General features: G+C 41.2%; 1 protein-coding gene across 1 annotated transcript; it reads left to right on the top strand.

Moving 5' to 3' along the window:
* Positions 1 to 3,973: 3,973 nt before the first annotated feature.
* On the top strand, positions 3,974 to 17,047 carry LOC306924345 (sodium-dependent neutral amino acid transporter B(0)AT3-like; the record flags this gene model as incomplete). The annotated part of the gene is made up of 12 exons (XM_079502837.1): positions 3,974 to 4,142; positions 5,190 to 5,330; positions 8,338 to 8,475; positions 9,538 to 9,719; positions 10,960 to 11,070; positions 11,608 to 11,720; positions 12,130 to 12,258; positions 12,351 to 12,507; positions 12,655 to 12,859; positions 14,892 to 15,051; positions 15,730 to 15,892; positions 16,722 to 17,047. 12 exons carry the CDS (start codon positions 3,974 to 3,976, stop codon positions 16,917 to 16,919), a joined length of 1,866 nt encoding a protein of 621 aa, XP_079358963.1. The 3' UTR covers positions 16,920 to 17,047.
* Positions 17,048 to 18,513: the final 1,466 nt, after the last annotated feature.

The following is an 18,513-nucleotide window of genomic DNA, read 5'->3' as shown; positions in this document are numbered from 1 at the left end:
CACATTTCATGTTCTATATTTACAAGTCATTTAAAACGTATTTGCTATTTACCTGTATGCCTTTTGTGCTTACATGGTAAACACATGGTAAGGCATTTGTAAATATATGTTCTTGTCAGGATGACAACAGTGAAACCCATTGTAATCTAAGACTGTCTTGTACTCTGTTTGGTTGCATTCTACAGTGTAATAAAATATCGTTTGGAACCTGGACGGAAGTTGTCTTCATACAGTGTGTAACACATGCAGACTAAATGCTAAGTGGGATCAGTGAGACATTTGAGCAATGTGTTATAATAATTTCTGCCAAATCGCATGGAACTTGCTTGAATTATCCATCATAACAACACATTTTCTTCATGTGTAATATACAAGTCAGTTCAGATAACCAAGAGTGAGGTCTGTTATTTCTGAAATACTAGGACTGGATGTGAGGTCTGTTATTTCTGAAATACTAGGACTGGATGCAGTGGCGTGCACAGACAATGGCCGCGTTTCCCGTACAGATTTCTTACGCATCTTCTTCATCTTCAAAGTTCTACGCACGCGCATAGGGCTCTAGGCTTCTGTTTGCGAAGCCTTTCTGCTGTCTAATTGGCTGCATGGGCAGCGGATCAGACACCATGTCCTTTTTTGGGAAACGCCATCAAACACGACAAGATAGACATAGAATACCTAGATAGAGCACAGCCTTATGTGTCATAAGGCCTCCTGCATGAATGAATTTAGAAGCAACCCCGTTTTTCCTAAAGCCTTTTTAAATATAAAAATGTCGTAATTAAATTAATATTTTTAGCATCATCTAGAGAATTTCAGCCATCTTGCCATATGTTTTATATTTATTTTAGAATTATTGGATTACCCGTGACAGCACATTTAGGAAAATGCAGCTATTATAACTCCATGCGTCGTCTTCATTTTGCTGCCATGGCGCAGTATATGAATGGAGTAGACTAATTATTTTTTTTGGAAAGGCTCGCCACCAAACATGCAGTCATCTTTTTTTAGTATGGTAAACAATAAACATTGCAGGCAATGCATTTTGATTTAATTGTAAGAGGGAGCGTATCAACACACATGTGTAACCACTACATGCAGTGCACGTGAACTGTGCTTGAGCATTATATGCCGATGTTAGCATCTCACTCCATATAATTTAATAAAAGCATATAAAAAACATGAATTATACACCCAATGAAAATGTACACTTCACGGATTATAGGCCATTTGGAATTAGAACAATCGGTTGAAGATTGCCCGAGTATAGGACGATTTAAATATCAACTTTGTGGTTGCGCTGAGGCAGTGAGGACCTGCGCACCGAAAATGCATGATCTGCAATTAAGCTCACAAAGCGCAGTCATGCAACACTTGGAGCTTGTAGATACACGGATGACAATAAACATTTCACAGAATACCGTATAGGCCTATACCACTTTGAATTAAAACAATTGGTTGTGCATAGGCTGCATAGGCACGTAGCCTATATTTCTTTTATGGATGTGGAGCCGCGGAGGACTGGTGTTGCGCTGTTGTTAGGTGAGTGGCGTGCGGAGATCTGCAAACTCAACACGGTGAACACGCATAATAATATAAATGAGGCCTGAGGCTGATTAAGTTTGCAAATAACGGCCCATGGGCGGTTATATGGACGATATATATATATATATATATATACTCTTTTTTTTCTCTCTCTCACCCTCTATAGCGCGCAGTCTCTCTCTGTCTGTGTCTCTCTCTCTGTCTCTCGCGCTTTAATCATAAAATGGTATAGTTATATTATTTCTATATAGTCCACATTTATGTCTGCCTGGCTCAGCTCGTTCGGGTCTCTCTGAATGTCGGAAATAATCGAGTATACCAGGCCTGAGGCCTACCATTGCGTGGCACATCTATGCACGGAACGTCTATGTTCACAGGCGTCATGCTTCACTGCGCATGCCTAGAACTTTGCTCTTAAGAAGATGCGTAAGAATAATTCTTTGAGAAACCCGGCCATTTTGAGGGGCAGGTGATCAAGTGAAAAAAGGGCACCTTGTGCAGCGCGTGGAACCGGCCGGTTGCCTTAATAGTGTGACTGAGATGTATAGATTTTGGGGCCTAAATAATATATTAGAAGCTATTTTATCAATAATTGATCAATGTCACCATGGTCCACATACTGTAGTCAGTACTGTACAAAAAAAAGCTTTTTATGCTTGTCCTCCAACAGCATATTGTTAGGCTAATTAAAGGTGTAATTCGCTGTCATGCACTTTAATGTCTAGACTTTGAGCTTCCTGATAATCTGATATCATAATGATGTGTGACTGAGTGGCATAATTTACTCCCCTGTTTTATTACTGTTAGTTGTGTAAAGAGATAAGAAATGTAGGTTTATGATTTCCATGAAACCATGTGGTTTCAAGTTATACATACAGCAGATTTGGATTCAGCAGACCTTAATACCCCTAGAAAACATGTATGTAATAAATTAACACGATTTGCCTTCGGGGTTCATATTTTTGGGAAACGGACCCAGTCTATGTTGACGCATACTGATTTCGGTGACCCCATGGACTGTTCTCTACCGTCACCCACTGGACAATATGTTTATTTGACGCAATTAAGATATCTCAAAAAGTAATCATTTTAGAGGTATTAAAAAGGTCTTAAAGGTGTAGTGAAACGGAAATGGTGGACATTTATTGTGAAGTTTCAAGTTGAAACACCGCTATGAAGTTTCTGAACCAATCAGAGCGTCGCATCCCTTCAGGCGATGGGACGGTAGCTAGGGAATGTTGCTATGCTATACGCAGCAGCGTGGTGTGTGTTTGTTTACAAATCAAATAGACAGCCAGCTGTACCAGTTTACTGTTATGTGGCTTATTTCTACCCTTTAATGTTTTCAGATACATATTTTAGCGTGATGATTAAGTTGAAACCGAGTAATACACTGTCTGGATGTTATCTGGAATGGGAATAAAAACGGAGGATTTCTGTAATCAATAGCAGCTGTGCGCACATATTGGAGAGGATACGGGTGAGCTTCATTTTTATTGGCTTTTATCGATGTTGGCCTCGACACGTCATCACGCAGCACGTTTTCGTTTTCAGGAAGTAATACAAAATATATTTTTATGGACGTTTGATATAAAAACACACAAAAATTCGAATTTTCTCGTTTTTTTGGCATCCATTGTTAGGTATGCCCATATGATGACCACGGATATGGTCTAAAAGTGTGAAAAACGTATTTTTCATTTCACTACACCTTTAAAAGTCCTTAAATTGTCACTTTGGTTTGTTTACTGTTCATCCATCCATCCATCTTCAACCGCTTATCCGTAGTTGGGTCGCGGGGGCAACAGCTCCAGCAGAGAGCTCCAGAGTCCAGACTTCCCTCTCCAAAGCAACATTACATTTGTAACTGTTTACTGTTGAATGAAGAAAACAATGTTACACAACCAAAATCAATCAGACCCACAGTTTGAGAACCACTGAATAGCAATATGAAACAGTGATGAAGGCACAATAGATACAAGATGAGACCTGAATATCTTCCCATCCGCAGCACGGGTGGAGACAAGTGCAGTTTAGTGGCTAGTATACATTTCAGCTTAAGTGACTACAGGTATGTCCTACTATTTCTGCTAATCTTTTTTGCAGGTAGGTATAGCATAATGCTGTTTCTTCAGAAACTGTATTTGTGTAGTTGCTATACTGTTATCAAAGTCATATCTTGAAGCTTTACACAAGGGCTTTTGATTCAACAAACCGATGAGACGGGTTGTTCCATTAGCTCCTACAGCCAACGAGACTCGTAAGACGCCTAATGTCTCCTGACACACAGTTATCAAACCAACCAAGTAATTTTCTTCAAAGGGGAGACGGAACAGTGTGGGCCACCCATTGTATCTGTATTCCATTCAAATAATATACCTCCTACAAACAGTACACTCATTTTGTAATTATCGCTGCCAAAAGAAAGGCGATGGAAGTCATTGGTGATGAGACTGAGACTGAGGTTCATGGATCTAAACAGACTACAGAAAGACCAAAATGGGACAATAAGGTTCAGTACCTGCTTACTTGCATAGGGTTTGCAGTGGGACTTGGCAACGTTTGGAGATTCCCCTATTTGTGTCAAATCTACGGTGGAGGTAAGACGATGTCACTATAGCCTTTTCATTTGAACATTCCTCTCCTTAAACTAAGCAAATTCAGATTTAGTCTTAGTACGTACTGTAGGCCTATGCCTTTTGAATAACACACCTAAACAATGGATATGTACTGCAGAAATAGCTTTCATAGGTATATACACTATACGATTATATATGTTTTTATTTGTGTGTGTGTGTGGGGGGGGGGGATATTGATTGTTGTTGTTTTATATAAAAACATTCTTATGCATGCATTCATGCCATAGCTATAGTAGAAATATCAAAATATACAACAGGCCTCTGCATTGCTTTGTTGCGGTCAAAGTCAAAGTCACTGTGGACATTACGGGTAACCACTTATGCTTCGTTGACCGGAGTCCCCAAGGGGACACGTCACACGCACCTCCTTTTTTCCCCTCTACACCAAATCTCTTTTTTTTCTAGAGTTCATGTAGTTAAAACCCACTCCATTGTAGATTTTACAGTGACCTGCAATCCTGCATGCTTTACTAAAATATGTCTGTGTGTGTGTTTGTTTGTTTTTCACTGAAAGCCACATGTGGGTTCCTTATCTGGAAATGTCCAATACTAGAGATGAGAAAATCTCCCACAGTACTTGTGTACTGTGTTGTACTGAATGTCAACACAGCACACCGGCAGAGTTGTTTGGTGTGATATTGCATGACTGACACTTTATGAGCTCAACTCATTACACCAACATAACTGGAAATGAGACAAAATGCAGTCGCAGCACACAACAAAGTTCAGTTTTGTAAATGAGAGGGAGTAACTAGTAAGTAACATAGTGTAGTACATTGCATTGTATAGGCCTACAGTACATTGACATGGCTTTGATGTTTGGATGTTGACTCAGCACTTGATAGGAGAGCGTGTGATAAAGTTCAAAATGTTGATTAAAATTGGCCAGTGGACATGCATTCAACGACCTTCAATAGAAGTGACCAAATAATAAATACCCCCCCCCATTTAAATTATTCAGCAACGATACTATTACTAATCTATTGTTATTTTATTTTTTACCTGAAGGGGCCTTCCTGATTCCCTACGTGATTGCGTTGGTGTTAGAAGGCCTTCCACTGCTGTATTTGGAGCTGGCCATCGGACAGAGACTCCGCATGGGAAGCATTGGAGTGTGGAACTCCATGTCTCCATATCTAGGAGGTGTAGGTGGGATCCATGTCTCCATATCTAGGAGGTGTAGGTGGGATCCATGTCTCCATATCTAGGAGGTGTAGGTGGGATCCATGGCCCTCATTTATCAACCGTGCGTACGCCAAAATATGGGTGTACGCCGAAATTACCGCAATTTTCGGCATTTACCATTTGCGCCAACGTTTGATTTTGAACTTGAGCCAGGACAAAACTCACGTCTGGTCGGGAGCTGTCGTACGCTTTGTCCTCACCTGTTTTTCTGTCGTAGAACAGCGGAGCAGCATTGTCTGAACTGCTGACACGCTGTCACAGGCATCTAAACATATGTTTTCACTCCTAAAATGTTAATATAAAACTGTATGTATATACATGTAAAAAGAAAAAGAAAAAGAGAGATTTCCAACTTTACAAGTAATTAAAATCGCGCAATTAAAAACAATATAACATGTTTACAATGTATTAGTTTGTGCTTAATCAAACAGTGCTTTACTGGCCTTGTTATGCGAGCGCACTTGTGAGATGATTTGGGAGCGCATCGCATGCGGCATGAGCGTGACATCAGATGCCTATAGAATCACTGTGATATTATTTTAAAAAAAGGCACATGGACTGCACGCCTTTATTTCCAAGTGACAATGACAATCATACAGCTTGCCTATTTGCAATTGTAGCAGGCTATAGGCGTAAGGGGCTTAATCATTCACCATTTAAATAAGCGCTTTGACAGTTCAGATAAAAGCGAGATCATTTTCGGGGGTCGGGAGGCGTGCGTCGCCAGCCCAGGCCAGCACATACCGGCACACATGCAAACCTTCATCCATATGTTTATGATTCGTTCATCAATGATCAAATCACTCCATAAACGTTGATTATGACTGCCTTGACGACATGGTAGCCTATCTCTCATGCAGGCATCACTGACTCACCCACAGGACTTATCACAGCAGTGCGCATGCAGTCTCACTGATCGCCTTCGCCGTGCACTGCGCACGAATGGGTAAAATTATTATAGGCCTACAAACGTATTCCATTCATGGCGATGCGATGTGTCATGTAGCCTTGAGGTGCGTGCGTGCGTGCGTGGACATGACAGAAAGGCAAGCGAGGTGAGAGGGAAACAGGTGAGAGGGAATTATTTAATTCATGCAGGTGTTCGTTCTTTATTTAAGATACAACACACCAGTTAGTTGGGCTTGCAAGTTGTGTGTGTGTGTGTGTGTGTGTGTGTGTGTGTGTGTATGAGAGAGGGGGGTGAGGCGGGCAGTACGTTTTTCCTGTATCCATGGTTTCCAGGTCGTATTGCAGTTGTTCATGTCGCAAAAACGAGGGCGAGGCTTGATTTCATAGGGCGTGCCAGATAGATTTCAGCCGTCACATTTATAAACGTCCGAACGAAATTAAGGAAGAAACAGCTGTCTGCGATCACTTTGTAAATGCCGACCCGACGTGGGTGTACTACGAATCCTACACTCGAATTTGGGGCAGAATTTCCACTCGATTGATAAATGAGGGCCCATGTCTCCATATCTAGGAGGTGTAGGTGGGATCCATGTCTCCATAGGAGGTGTATAGGTGGGATCCACGTCTCCATATCTAGGAGGTGTAGGTGGGATCCATGTCTCCATATCTAGGAGGTGTAGGTGGGATCCATATCTCCATATCTAGGAGGTGTAGGTGGGATCCATATCTCCATATCTAGGAGGTGTAGGTGGGATCCATGTCTCCATAGGAGGTGTGTAGGTGGGATCCATGTCTCCATAGGAGGTGTATAGGTGGGATCCACGTCTCCATATCTAGGAGGTGTAGGTGGGATCCATGTCTCCATATCTAGGAGGTGTAGGTGGGAACTCCCTGTCTCCATAGGAGGTGTAGGTGGTCAGCAATGACTGACTGTTGAAGAATTAAACATATTAATTGTGTTGATTAAAGATGCAATCTGGGACTTTTAAATTAACTGGAAATTATTACACCAATCTGTATGATAGAGTATTATACAATAAAACTAGTACATGTGTATCGTAGAGTATTATATAACTAGTACATCTGTATGGTAGAGTATGTTAATACAATATGAAGTACATCTGATGGTAGAGTTACTAGAGTATGTTAATACAATATAACTAGTACATCTGTATGGTAGAGTATGTTAATACAATATAACTACTAGTACATCTGTATGGTAGCGTATGTTGAGTATGTTCCAACGCAGGGAAGCTGGAAGTACCTTCACTAAAAACGCCGGGACAACGCTCCCCACGTCCCAAACTCTTCTCCCTTCTGGCTCCAAAACTATGGAATGCACTTCCCATTGCAATCAGAACTGCAGACTCACTCCCAATATTCCGCCGTAGTCTGAAAACCCACCTCTTCAGACGCCATCTTAATCCGTAGCACCTGCCGTAGTGCTTGCATTTTATGTAGACATAGCGTATAGTCATATGATAGTGTATACGCATAGTAGTTTCATCATATAGACATTCCACTGTTAGTTTCTTAGCTTACATGTACGTATGATGTATGTTTGTGGTCTTGCTACTGTAAGTCACTCTGAATTAAGAGCGTCTGCTAAATGCCTAAATTGTAAATACAATATAACTAGTACATCGTTATGGTAGAGTATGTTAATACAATATTAGTAGGCCTAGTACATGTACAGTACTGGTTGGGGGTGTCCTACCTTCTACCTACTCTTCAATGTAGACCCTGGTGTTTTTTGTGACATATGCTTCATGTATTTCACATATCATATAAAGTATAAAGTCGACAAAAGATCATAATGGTGATTTTAGTCAACTGTTAATGTAAGAAAGAAATGGAACCTTTTGGTTCAATGTTGTACCCTCTCGGAGTAACATTCAGTCAGGTTTAATTAAGGCGGCGTGCCAGAAAGGGGCCATCTATGAATGTTATGATGTTATTTGACATATTACGTTGTGAAGATGAATAACACTCCCTCTCTCTCACACACACACACACACACACACACACACACACACACACACACACACACACACGCGCGCAGGTGTGGCGTCCATGATGGTGTCGTTCCTGGTAGGGCTGTTCTACAACACCATCCTGGCCTGGGTCATCTGGTACTTCTTCCACTCATTTCAAGACCCACTTCCCTGGAGAGACTGTCCAGTAAACTTAAACCAAACTGGTAGGCTACTGTTACTGTAAACCTACTAAACCATAGTGCCACGGTTACTGTAAATAATACAGTCAACTAAACCATATCGCTACTGGCACAGTTCATACACATACAGTAAACTACTCCTACTGTAGAGTCTTCAAAGCAAATCAACATTTAAAGGTGGTGTTAAAGTGTTAAATAGCTTTACATTCCCATTCCATACTACTATGTGTCTGAAGTGTGTGTTGCTGGGGCAGAGAAAGTTTGATAATAAAGTTGATTATCTCCTGATTTGTCGCTATGAAAAAGTACATTTTAGTATGAAGATCTTGGGGATATTTGTGAGGCTTGTGGCGAGTGGCGACTGGGTCCAATATTTACAGTAGTTCATTGATCATGAGGCTAAAGAATGGTTCAGAAGCTCTTCCATATATTCCAGCCTGCTTCCGTGGCCAACTACTTCACGCAGATACGGGAAGTAAACCTCAGATGGCATATCTTTATTTATTTTTGTCTTGGACGATAGTCAGGAAACACACATGGTACAATTAACTTGTAATCGATCACACCTACAGACGGGCCCAGACCCCAAACGCAGACTGTAGTCCTGACAGTACAATGTTTAAAAGTCAAACTACATGATTGTTGCCTAATAGACACGAATCAGATCAAATAGCAAACCATATGCAAACACATTTATACAGTAAATGGGAATCTAATGGCTAAATGTTTTCAGTTTTCTTAATTATTGTAAGCCTGGAACAAAGCCATCCAGACTCCTGGTGAATCATGACTGGATTCTGTGACAAAACAAATAGAATATTCAATTATATTATATACTATAAGTAATAAATACCTACCCTTTTTTACGCATTCCAAATCTTCTTTGACACAGAATGAAACATTTTATGGTCATGATTCAACCAGGAGCCTGGGTGGCTTATGGTTCCAGGCTTAAAATAAGTAAAATAAAATATGGGGTTTCTATCTGTGCATGGTGCATCAGTGTGCATGGCACCACACAAAATAGCTGCCACTGCTACAGGTATATGCTTTCCATTGAGTTGTGAACACTTGTGTTGGACACAGCATATGTGAGCGAGTGTGAGAAGAGCACGGCGGTGAACTACTTCTGGTACCGCGTGACGCTGAACATAACGCCCAACGTTGAGACCAGTGGCTCCTTACAGTGGTGGCTGGTGCTGTGCCTGGCCAGCGCCTGGTGTCTGGTCTACATCTGCTTCATCCGTGGCATCGAGACCATCGGAAAGGTACTGTAACAGACAGAGTTGTCAAGAAGCTATCCTTAAGTACAATCTTGAGGGGTTCTTTTACTTGGAGTTTTTACTCCATGGAGTATTTCATCAGTAGGCCTACTTTTACTTCACTGGAAACACACTGTTGATATCAGTGTTGATACAACTTATTAAGTTGGCATTCCATTTTGATCATTCATTTGGTGTTCCTACAATTCCCATGATGCATAGCACCAATCTGGCATGCCCATATATGGTCTATTTCAATTCAATTCAATCTTTATTGCAGACTCACGGTCCAGATCACATACAGAGGAACAAAGGACAGTAAATAATAAAACGCTCACAGCCTGTAGAGGCAGTTTCACCAATGTCTCCAAATCATGGAAGAGAACCTATTAGAACTCTTCACAGGGTTGGTTAACAAGTTAACAACCTGATGACACAGTTGTCAGACTCCTCTAGTCGACACATGAATTTGTACATTAAGTTTCTTAGAAGGGCTTGACAGGTAGGCACCCCCAAGTTCACAAACAGCTGACTGGCACTGTGCCATCTTGGTACCCTCACTTGTAATCGTAATGCATCATTATATGCAACCTTAAGTTTATGCATGCTACTCACCTTGTAGTTACTCCACAGGTGAGCAGTATACAACGGTGTACAGAAAGCTTTAAACAGTGATACCTTGACATCTGAAGAGCAATGAAATTTCCTCATTAAAATGTTTGCCTGGGCATACAGTTTGCACCTTTGTCTATGAATGTCTTTGTCATCTGTGAGGTCATCAGAGATATAGTGCCCACGGTACTTAATCTCACTGCAGACAAGGAGAATGTTATCACTGAGAATAAAGTTAGGAAAAACTGCCTTTTTATCCTCTTTACTTCGCACAATCAGGATGCTACTCTTCTTGGCATTATACTTAATATTAAAGTCAATACCATACTGGGAAAAGCTGCTGTAAGCCTGCACTGTACGGGGAAATGATAACCAAATCGTCCGCGTACATAAGATGGTTCACAACAGTATTACCGATAACACAGGTTCAGGTTACCGATAACACAGGTTCAGGTTACTAGATAGATCATCCATGTACAGATTAAATAAAAAAGGAGATAAAATCCCCCCCTGTCTGACCCCATTCCCAACATGAAATGGTTCCGATGCAGTATTGCCCCACTTCACCATTATTGTTTTATCTGTTAATGTTTAAGAAAAAGTCCCTCAGACTCTGACATTCCCCACCATGCAGGCAACCTACGTGACGGCCACCTTTCCCTATCTGGTGTTAACCATCTTCTTGATCAGAGCATTGACTCTGCCTGGGGCATCCGATGGGCTTGTGTATCTCTTCACACCGGATGTGAGTTGGTTCCTAATTCATGAGAATTATTGGATAATATACTGTATGTACTGTCCCTTGTTATTGTGTTTTTGTTACTTAGATTTCTATTTATTTTTCTTGACCACAAATGATTGATTGATTTATTAACAGTTTGCAGAATTACAGTACATTTCAAGTACAACTCAATACAAAAACTGTTAACAGTGAGTGGACGACACCATAAAGCATTACACTTGTTTACAATAGGGCCCACCATTTTCCATTTTCAATTCATCAAAAGTGCTAAATGCTAAATGCAATGTTGTGTAATCAGATGTATGTTCATTGTTTGACCTGGTATCCTGGTTTCTTGGAGCTCTGTGCACTGCACTTTTTTAATTTACCTTGTTTACCTTATTTACCTTGTCGAGTTCATGCTTACTCTTCTTATTCTAATCTCGCACTTGTAAGTCACTCTGGGTAAGATTATCTGCTAAATTGATTTGATGAAAATAAACACATTTCTGTGTGACTGAAATATGCTTCTCAACCAAAACAACAACGTGTTCATTACAGTGGGAAACCCTGAAGAATCCAGAGGTGTGGTTGGATGCTGCTACCCAGATCTTCTTCTCCTTGTCCTTAGCGTTCGGGGGCCTCATTGCGTTTTCCAGCTATAACCCTCAGAAGTAAGTTCATGTCAGCCACACACACACACACTACTTATCGTTATGGAAAAAAATCACACCCGTGTGAAGTGAGGGGCACTCTTATTATCATACATCATCATGACCTAAAATAGACACTATATGGCTATTTGACACTATGATGTAAAACTCTCCATTCATTGTCGATGGGAATTAAGTTTGTTTAAGACAAAGTTTGTTGACTGTAACTAAAAGCTGGATGTAGGAGGGGCTAGCACCTCTCAAAAAAAGGTATGCAGAGATGTTTCAACCACTTAAGACCTATATATTTCGTTGTAGACTGTACATTTTTGAACAGACATAATTACATGCTCAAAATAGGGACGCCAAGTTGAAAGTGGTTAAAAACAACACCAATGATTAACCTGTCCGCATTTGATCCGGTCTTCAGGAATAACTGTGAGGGTGACGCCCTGATAGTTGGATTGGTGAACAGCTTCACTTCTATTTATGCTTCGATTCCCATCTTCGCCATTCTGGGATTCAAAGCAAATTCAAACTTCGATGCCTGCCGGAATGAGTATGGATCTTATTCTTCTCATGATTGTTGTTATTTTTAGTGAGGTTTATAGCTTTACACGTGTTTACTGTTAAATTTGATCAAATTCACAGCAATATATTGTCACTGACCAACAACTTCAACATTGGTGATGAAAACATCACTCTGGATAACTATAACGACTGGCTCACCCACCTGAATGAGAGTGACCCCTGTAAGGTTGAGAGCCTCAACCTCAAGACCTGTGACCTCCAGACCTTCCTGGACCAGGTGGAGTAGCTTTGCAATGTCCTGTGAAAAGTAATGATGAGACAGACAGACAGACAGACAGACAGACAGACAGACAGACAGACAGACAGACATACAGAGTTAATGAGGTGTGTTGAAGTAGTGTTTGTGGTCCTGCTGTACGTGCAGAGTGCATCTGGGACTGGCCTGGCCTTCATCGTGTTCACGGAGGCAGTGATCCACATGCCAGGCTCTCAGGTGTGGTCCGTGCTGTTCTTCGTCATGCTCTTCAGCCTGGGTCTGTCCTCCATGTTTGGGAACATGGAGGGAGTCCTCACTCCTCTTCTAGACCTGCACCTGGTGCCCAGCTGGATGCCCAAAGAGATCTTCACTGGTAAACATCCTATACAACAGCCTCCAATCCAACCACATACACCGTAACGTGTCACAAATGCCATTTTGTATGGCATTTGAACTCCCAAATGTTAAAGGAGCCGAGTCGTTTGGGTGATTTGGGAAAAAAAACTGGTTCTCCCCGGTAACAAGATGTGCACATGCACACTCTACAGTGGGGGGACGCACAACAGGCCAACAGCACGCACACCAATCATCACCGCTCGATCATAATTGGAGGAAGGCCCCTCTATCCTGATTGGATGAAGTATGGGCCCTCTAGCCAAAAACTAAACCTAAGCTTTTTTTGACCCCAGGGGTGAACTGGGGACAGGGAGGAACTCCTTATATGGTCAGCACACTCTATAGTAGGGAGAATTATCACAAAAAAATTAAAGTTATATTTGAATTACGTGAAATCAATGAAGATACCTTTATAAAGGAGGATTCCGGGTATAGCAGTTTTCCATAATCTGACGATGATATATCCACAGGTAGAGGCAAAAAATATATCCTTCTCTAGCGCGTTGTAGCTCTGAGCAGGGAGGACAGAAGCCCATTTGGGACAGAACTGTATGTAATGTATTTCCGACATTATATGGACGACAGATGTAAACAAAAATGTATAATTTAGAGACATACCCGCCGTGCACGGTCGGCGCTGAGGAGCGCTCTGCATGGATTTTTCTTTCTTCGTCTCTACCAGTGGTTAATGGATATATTATCATCAGATTACCGTAATAAAACAGCTTCTGTGGAATCACCGTATCCTTTAAGCATATGAATTACAGTTTAATTATTAACCCTATAACCCCATTGACCCCAGGGAGCTCTATAGGGCTATAGGTCCCATTGTTTATTTATCTCTCTACAGCTACACTAAAGCTCTTCCGCAAGAATAGTTGATCTACACATACACGACAAGCTTATAGATCTGCTATTTTAGCGGAATGTTTGCCCCAGAATAGGGTTCAAGTGGATCTTCCTGTGGTCTATTCTGATGTTTCCTGGAGACAGAATGTGTATGTAATTTGAGGCTGAAACTAAAATACTGAGGCAAACTGTCAGGCAGTTGTACAACTTGTTGGTAGGCCTGGGGCATATGGGAAGTATTGTAATATTCTATATTATCAAATGTCAACTATATATATAGCTGAATTGTTGGCATTCTTAATTCATATTCATAGTTTCACGTACTGTACAAGATCTAATAAAGGCAATACATTGTCTCTGTCGGGTGGAAACCTGATGTGTCCAAAACTGTTACTTGTCAGGATTCAAATTCTAAAATAAAATCAGCAGATCGATAAGCTTAAAACGTGTCGCTTCACGTCATGTTTTGAGCTTGTGGATCTGCTGTTTTTGATACTTTTGCATGACGCTGTAGTTAGTATGATCAATTAGGGTGTAAATTCACGAAAAAAAAGACAACTCCAGAATTTGAACTTGATAAGAGGTTTCTGCCCGACAACAACGAAAGAGTAAAATGCATGACTTCAGTAAGTATATGTATATGATGTCATACATGCCCTGATGAAGACTCTTAGGAGTCGAAACATGTTGGCTATTTAACTTTAAAAAACACTTTTTTATAAAGTACTGATTTTACATCCGTCCTCTCCTCCCCCTTTTTTTTAACCTATTTTTGAGTGGTGTAAACCACTCCTACAACTGGCTTTGTTAGTGCAGAAAAAATGAGCATGGTTGCTATGTTCACCCTGGTCACCCGGGTGTGATTTCATTACGTCAGACAACTGGCTTTGTTAGTGCAGAAACAATGAGCATGGTTGCTATGTTCACCCTGTTCACCCGGGTGTGATTTCATTACGTCAGACAGGCCTTACACCACTCAGTTCACACGGGTGTGATTTTTAGTCTGCGGATCACCCCTCTTCTTTCTTATTCTGTAGTCCGTCTGATCCTTGAAGCACCAACTGTACCTTTTTAACTTTTGTACCTCCACTCAGTCCACTGAGCAGTGAGCCCCTTTTTTTTCCTATGATGTCATTCTGTTATCTGTTGTCTTCTGGCAGGGCTGATGTGCCTCACGTCGTTCCTGGTGGCCCTGATCTTCACCATGGGTTCAGGGAACTACTGGCTGGGCATCTTTAACAACTACGTGGGCTCCGTGCCTCTGCTCATCATAGCCTTCTTTGAGATGACTGCTGTCGTATACATCTATGGGATCGATAGGTCACACTTTTTTTTTTCTATTTAATATTCATTATTTTCGTGTTATTGTTCATTTGTTAATAATGTGTGCTAAATGATATCATTCTGATATGGCTATAGAGTTTGTTCAGTATCAGTGGTAAATGGTGCATTTTATAGCGCCTTGGATAAAGGCACTATATAAATGCACCATTTACCACTGGTTACCACTGGCTTTACAGAGATTGTGCATTACATTCACCCATTCACACACACATTCACACACCGATGCCGGAGGAAACCATGCAAGAAGGCACCAACCTGCACATCGGGAGCAATTAAGGGTTCAGAGTCTTGCTCAAGGACACTTCGACACTGGGGGTCACCGTGGTCTCCCCCATCTCCTCTTTAGCTTTTCGGATCTACATTTTCATATCAGTACACCAATTTGTGGGGGGGGGGGGGGGGGGGGGGGGTTGCAACTGGAACAATTGATACATGGGTTCTCTCTTCTGGTTGCATGCAATTGGTATCCCACACTGAAAATGTTTGTTTCTGTTTACTAAAGAGCTGGAGAGATGGGAGAGACCCCTGTTACTGAACAAACGATATAGTCTATAGCAATGATTACTATTACCATATAGAGCTATGACTAATTAACAAAATCACATTCCTTTTAAATGAGTGCATGCTTATCCAGAGTGTATTCTGCACCTTTAGGTTCAATGATGACATTGAGTGGATGACAGGCCGCAGACCCGGCCTGTACTGGCAGGTGACATGGAGGTTCATCAGTCCTCTGATGCTGCTGCTGGTGTTTTTCGCATATGTTGCAGTGATGGCTGAGAAACAACCCACGTATGATGCCTGGAACCCAGAATATGTAAGAATAGAATCATTTACTATTATTGTAAAACTGGCTCAAAAGGTGCACAAGTGCCCATACCCGAGGCGGGGTTGGCGAAAGGGCCTTTCTGTGTGGAGTTTGCATGTTCTCCCTGTGTCCCCTAGGGTATAGGTACCCTCACAAAAAACATGCAGTAATCCTGGTCTCTAAACTGCCTCCCCCTGGCCAGCCGGGGCGCCTGATGGAGGGGAAAATAACTGGTTGGAATAACCTGTTCCTTCCACGCGCTACGTCCAACCAGGGAAACTCCCCCCTGTCAGGTGTAAAGGAGCAATTTGGACACTCATGCATGAAGGAAGCATGAGTTCAAGTCCGTTGCTCTCCCCAGGTTGGCGGAGGGTGTGTAGAGCCCAGGATCACATTAGATAATTGACACAGGGGTGAAAAATGGGTTACAAAATCGTGGGATAAAAATATATTGAAGTAAAAAGGTGCATGCACAGAGGCAGAGCTTATAGCCTACAGATGCTCCAAATCCTTGAATATGCTTGAAATGAGATCTTTTAGATAAGGATTTGTTTAACCGGTGTAGATAACTACATCATCTTTTGTCTTTTTGAGAATGCTGAGCTTCAAGATGCATTAGTGCAAATGGAAAATAAAGTCTATTCTATTCTATTCTTCTAACTTTAACCATTGTGGCATGCTTTCACAAATCTACAAGTCTAAGTTTCTGATGTGGCCCACCCATGTGACTCCAAGTGCCATTCTATCCCGGGCCTTTTCCTGCTATAGACTTGTATAAATGTGTATGACGCGTGTATGCAGTACAGTGGATGTATAAACCAGTCCATGACTCCTGCAGGTGGACTTCCCTCTGTCCGAAGTTAAGCCCTATACTGGTTGGGTGTTCTCCATCTGCGTGCTCCTAGCTTCTCTCCCCGTGGTCTCCATCCCTCTGGTGGCGCTCTATAAATTCACGGGCTTCCTGAAGAAGAGAATCATGAACAGACATAACAGAAACCCGTACGCAGACGATGAGCTCCATCATGGAGACTTGTAAAGGAAACATTTGTTCATATTCTGCATCAGCATCAGCTTCTATACTGGCTTTCCGTTTATTGTGAGGAACACCTTATCATGGCCGTTCCAAACTAAATTTGGCTTTATCTGTTTTTGTTCATAGCTACATTAGACAACACTGTTATTGTCACATACGGTTGTTGTTCTCCTGTCTTATTAGCACTGTGTAGGAATGACCATGTGGAATGGTATGTTTATTCACCAAATGAGCACTACCAACTGGCATCAATACAGGAACTTCTACTCCCAGCACAGACTTTAGTTCACCTGCAAAATGGCAGCCTTTTATACCCAGCTGGAGATAATGAGAATGGACTATCCCATTACAGGGGTGTCTTCAAATGAGAACATACCATAAATAAATAAGCATACAATACATATAAATAAATAAATAAATAACCTTAAACCATACAAATGTTACAAGTTTCTGTGAACTACATGAACTATACAAGTTATAAGTCCTTCACACTACAACATAAATAAGCAATCACAACAGCACATCTTAAACCCTCCTGCTATCCTGGTCCAGCCCAATCCTTACTGAAATTCAATCAAACCTCAACAATAGAACTCCACATTATTGCACTTCCCAAACATATTGCATCTATAACCCACATTGCACTTGCCCCTCATGTTTGTTAATCACCAAGCATTTCCCCAGGTGTAACTCTTTGGCTGAGTGGCCATCTCAGCTAGACAGGAAACAGTATTCAACAATAAAATCATGACTGCAAAATACAACTGTGCCAGTTAATAAAGTGCCAATATGCTGTGCAAAATAAGTAACAGAGGACCACTCTGTTACACACTGACTTCTGGTAATGTTGTGCAGAGGTCAAGTTCATATATTTTACTTTATATTAACACTAGTTAATGAAACAGTTATGAAATGTACAGACTGTGTTTTTATACATTTATTTCTATGATTTGTGGCTTTTGCGTATAACAAACAAAACAATGGAAATGAAAAAAATAAAAATGCATGGGTGTGCAAACTCCGCCAACACAAACATGTCTTGGTCTACTGTATGTCTCTCCATTCCTCACATATGAATGATTAACGTTTACCTTGACCTTGATGATGACTGTGTGTGTGTGTGTGTGTGTGTGTGTGTGTGTGTGTGTGTGTGTGTGTGTGTGTGTGTGTGTGTGTGTGTGCACTGTGCACGTGCGCGCGCCATGCTGTGTGTGTATGTGGTGTGTGACAATCATTTGCTAATTTGAAAGTATTTCTGTGAGTTTGGCAGTTTTAATGTAAAAGAAAAACAATAAAATCATAACAAAAATGCGTTTGTCTCTAGTGGTTAGTAAACAGTACTGATGAAGATAATTTAGAAATACAGTACATGTTCTAGAAGAGCCACAGTGCATGGATACCACAGCCAGTAGACAACATCTGCAGCATTATTATTTAACTATAAATGTTCATGACAAATTATTCATACATTGTTACATGGCTTTTACTCTGTGAGAGTTTTCAGTCAGAGCTTTTCATCTGTTCCTGTTTTGGACAGTTTATCACCACTCTCTCACATCGTCACATGTTCACAGACACGGGTTCCGTTTGAAAAAAG

This window comes from Electrona antarctica, assembly GCF_951216825.1.
Source record: "Electrona antarctica genome assembly, chromosome: 6".
Classification (NCBI taxonomy): domain Eukaryota; kingdom Metazoa; phylum Chordata; class Actinopteri; order Myctophiformes; family Myctophidae; genus Electrona; species Electrona antarctica.
The sequence above is the reverse complement of the archived record's forward strand: the minus strand, read 5'-3'. Positions and strand labels throughout refer to the sequence as shown.